The sequence below is a fragment of the Helobdella robusta genome (genome assembly GCF_000326865.2).
Source record: "Helobdella robusta unplaced genomic scaffold HELROscaffold_26, whole genome shotgun sequence".
Classification (NCBI taxonomy): Eukaryota; Metazoa; Annelida; class Clitellata; order Rhynchobdellida; family Glossiphoniidae; genus Helobdella; species Helobdella robusta.
In genome coordinates, this window is record NW_008704349.1 from 1,502,746 (window position 1) to 1,506,075 (window position 3,330).

General features: G+C 31.1%; 1 protein-coding gene across 1 annotated transcript; it reads right to left on the reverse strand.

The window, feature by feature from the left end:
- HELRODRAFT_173408 (hypothetical protein) lies at window positions 1-1,782 on the reverse strand (the record flags this gene model as incomplete). Its single annotated transcript, XM_009020016.1, has 3 exons — window positions 1-21; window positions 1,051-1,150; window positions 1,565-1,782. 3 exons carry the CDS (start codon window positions 1,780-1,782, stop codon window positions 1-3), a joined length of 339 nt encoding a protein of 112 aa, XP_009018264.1.
- Window positions 1,783-3,330: the final 1,548 nt, after the last annotated feature.

Here is a 3,330-nt window from a genome sequence, read left to right on the forward strand (position 1 = left end):
TTACGAGATGTCGCAGCATGCCTAATGTTAATTACATGAGAGAGAGAGAGAGAGAGAGAGAAAGAGAGAGAGAGAGAGAGAGAAGAGAGAAGAGAATGTAACGTTTGATTTCTACATTTCAGCCATATTAAGTTTGCACGCTTTCAATGAATGTAAATGAGTGAATGAATGAACGAATGAATTAATGAATGGTTGAGCTAATAGACGAATAAATGAACGAATAAAAAAAATTTACTTTTGAAAATCAAATAATGAAAAAAAATTTGGAGATAGAGATATAGTCAAGATGTTAAGTAACTGGAAAGGAATACTGAACAAACAACCTTACAAAAGCGATAAACCAATTAAAGGAAGGCAAATACGGCTTTGGAACTGTAGCACATGTATGAAGGTTGGCTTTATAGGCAGAGAAAGACAGAAAAAAAGAACGAAAGAGAGAGAAAGAGAGAGAGAAAGAGAAAGAAAGAGGGAAAGAGAGAGAAGGTGAATGACTGAATGTATAAATATATGGGCGAGTGAGTAAATAAATTCCAAGTTAAAGGATGAACACACACGCATGAACACACATATTTACACATACATACTGAAATCTCTTTATATATGTATATATATATATATATATATATATATATATATAAAGAGAGAAAGAGAGAGAAAGATAAGGAAAGAGATAAAAAAGGAGACGGAGAGAAAGAGTGCGAGAAAAAGAAAGAGTGGAAAATGAAACATATTAACCAGAAACATAAACAAAGACTACCAAAAAAAACAATGCAAAGTATTTTCTTAATAACCTGTACCAAAAACATCAAATATAAGAAGGATTTTATTTTTATTTTTCAGTTTTTGTTGTTTTTTTGCTTTAATCCAACTAATCTTTAACTTTACTAAGAGCGTTCCATTAAATCTTTTTTAAACTTACCATCTTTTGTTTCTATTCTTTGATGTTTGTTTATTAATTTCGCTGCTTAACCATCACCATGTAACAAAGAAATTTCATTTTTTGCATTAATAACAATAATAATATTCATATTTATAAATACGTACGCTGACCTGGGAAAGGGTGGTTAAGGGGTCATTTGGCGTGAGGTCAAAGGTCCAACTTTGTGAGGTCTCAAAACAGAGTTGAAACAGTTTAAAATAAATTGAAGACCTATTTTTACAGGCCATGCATGTAAGTAAATTGTGTGTGTGTGAGTATTTGTGATTATGTGTGTGTGCGTGTGTGTGTGTATGTACGTGTGAGCGTATGAATGTATTTATCATTTTTGTAATCATTTAAATGTTTGAATAGTAATATTAATGGTGATTATTTATTTCAATCTCACAGAATTGTTCGTAGCATCGCGATGATTTGATTTCATTATTAGAAAATATAATTGTCTTAAATTTCAAGTTTTTTACGTACCTTTACGTACGCACGCATATACATATATACATTCATACATGCATACATACATACACACATACATACATGCATACATACAAACATACATACATACATACATACATACATTTGGCGTGGGATGTTACGGTCCCTGGCACCATTGCCGAACGATATGTAAACCTGACAAGTAAAGAATGCGGTTTGGCCGCGGCCAGGGCAGCGGACGAGAAAATGAAAAAATATGGGAAAGCCCTCCCCTCGATGGAATTCTTGCCAATATGTATCGAGGTTCTCGGCCCGATGGACCCCAACACCCTTAAATTTCTTAAGGCAATATGTAAAATGATCAGCGTCAGATTAGGCGACAGCAGGGAACTGTTTTTCGCAACTAACCACATTTCGTGCTTGTTGCAGCGGTTCCTGCGTGTCTGTGTGCTTGAAAATATCCAACTGAATGCCGACATGTGCAATTAACGACAAATCAAAGTGTTAATCCATTTGTTACTTGATGTTTGACGGTTCAGTGTCACTCATCATGTTTTGGTTTTAACATACATACATACATACATACATACATACAAACATACATACATACATACATACACACACACATACATACATACATACATACATACATACATACATACATACATACATACATACATACATACATACATACATACATACATACATGCATGCATACATACAAACAAACATTCATGCGACAAATGTTGGAAAATACATTTCTCTTTATATCAACTCTTCCGCTTTAGCGTTCCGGTTTTTGTGTTTTTAGATGAAATATATTTCAAATTTTGAATTAATAAATAAATAAATAATAACAATTATAAGTTATAATAATTAATAATAATGATAATAACTAATTATAATATTGATTCATAATAAATTTGATCTCAAAATAAATATCATTGCTCACTTCATTCACCTCGACCTATGTGATAATAATTATTTTCAACGAAACAACAGTATTAATAACAACAATTACAACTATTATTATTATTAATTACAATTATTATTATTATTAATAATAAAATAATAAAACAAATAAAAACAAATAAATAAAGTGAAAAAGCGTGAAACTGAGAAACACGTAGTTTGGATTAGGATGGCAAGGAGAGGAAGAAGGTAGGTTTTATTTTTGTTGAATGAATGAATGAATGAATGAATGATTGAATGAAAGAACGAACGAACGAATGAATGAATGAATGAATGAATAAACAATCCAATGAACGAACAAACGAACGAATGAATGAATAAATGAATGAACATATGAACGAATGAATAATAGAATAAAATGGTGAATTGAGTAATAAATTAATGAAATTAATTGAAGAGTTGATTGTTGGAAGCAAAAGTGGTTTAATTTCTGTTGATTTCATTAGGCCGTACCAATGGGAGATTGAATAAATTGAATGAGTAAAAAACGATTGATTGAATGAATGAATGAATAAATTATTGATTGATTGAATGAATGAATGAATGATTGAATGATTGAACGAATGAATGAATGAATAAATGAATGAGTAATTAAAAATTGATTCTATAATTGAAGTGCGAAATTTATTGATTGAAGTAGAAAAAAATCTTTACCTCATAAAATCCGCAATAATTTATCCATAAACATACATACATATATACAAACAAACAATCATACATACATACATACATACATGCATGCATACAAACAAACAAACAAACAAACAAACAAACAAACAAACAAACAAACATACAAACAAATATACCCTCGTGTATGATAAATACTCTTTACACGATACGCCCTTTGTGTGAAAGGGTGCAGTTGGAATAAGCATTATAACCATAACTCACCTCCTTTGACGTCATCCTCCTTGTGACGTCATCATCATCGTGACGTCATCGCCGTTGTTGTTGTTGTTGTTACCCTCGTTTTCGTCGTTATTTACTCA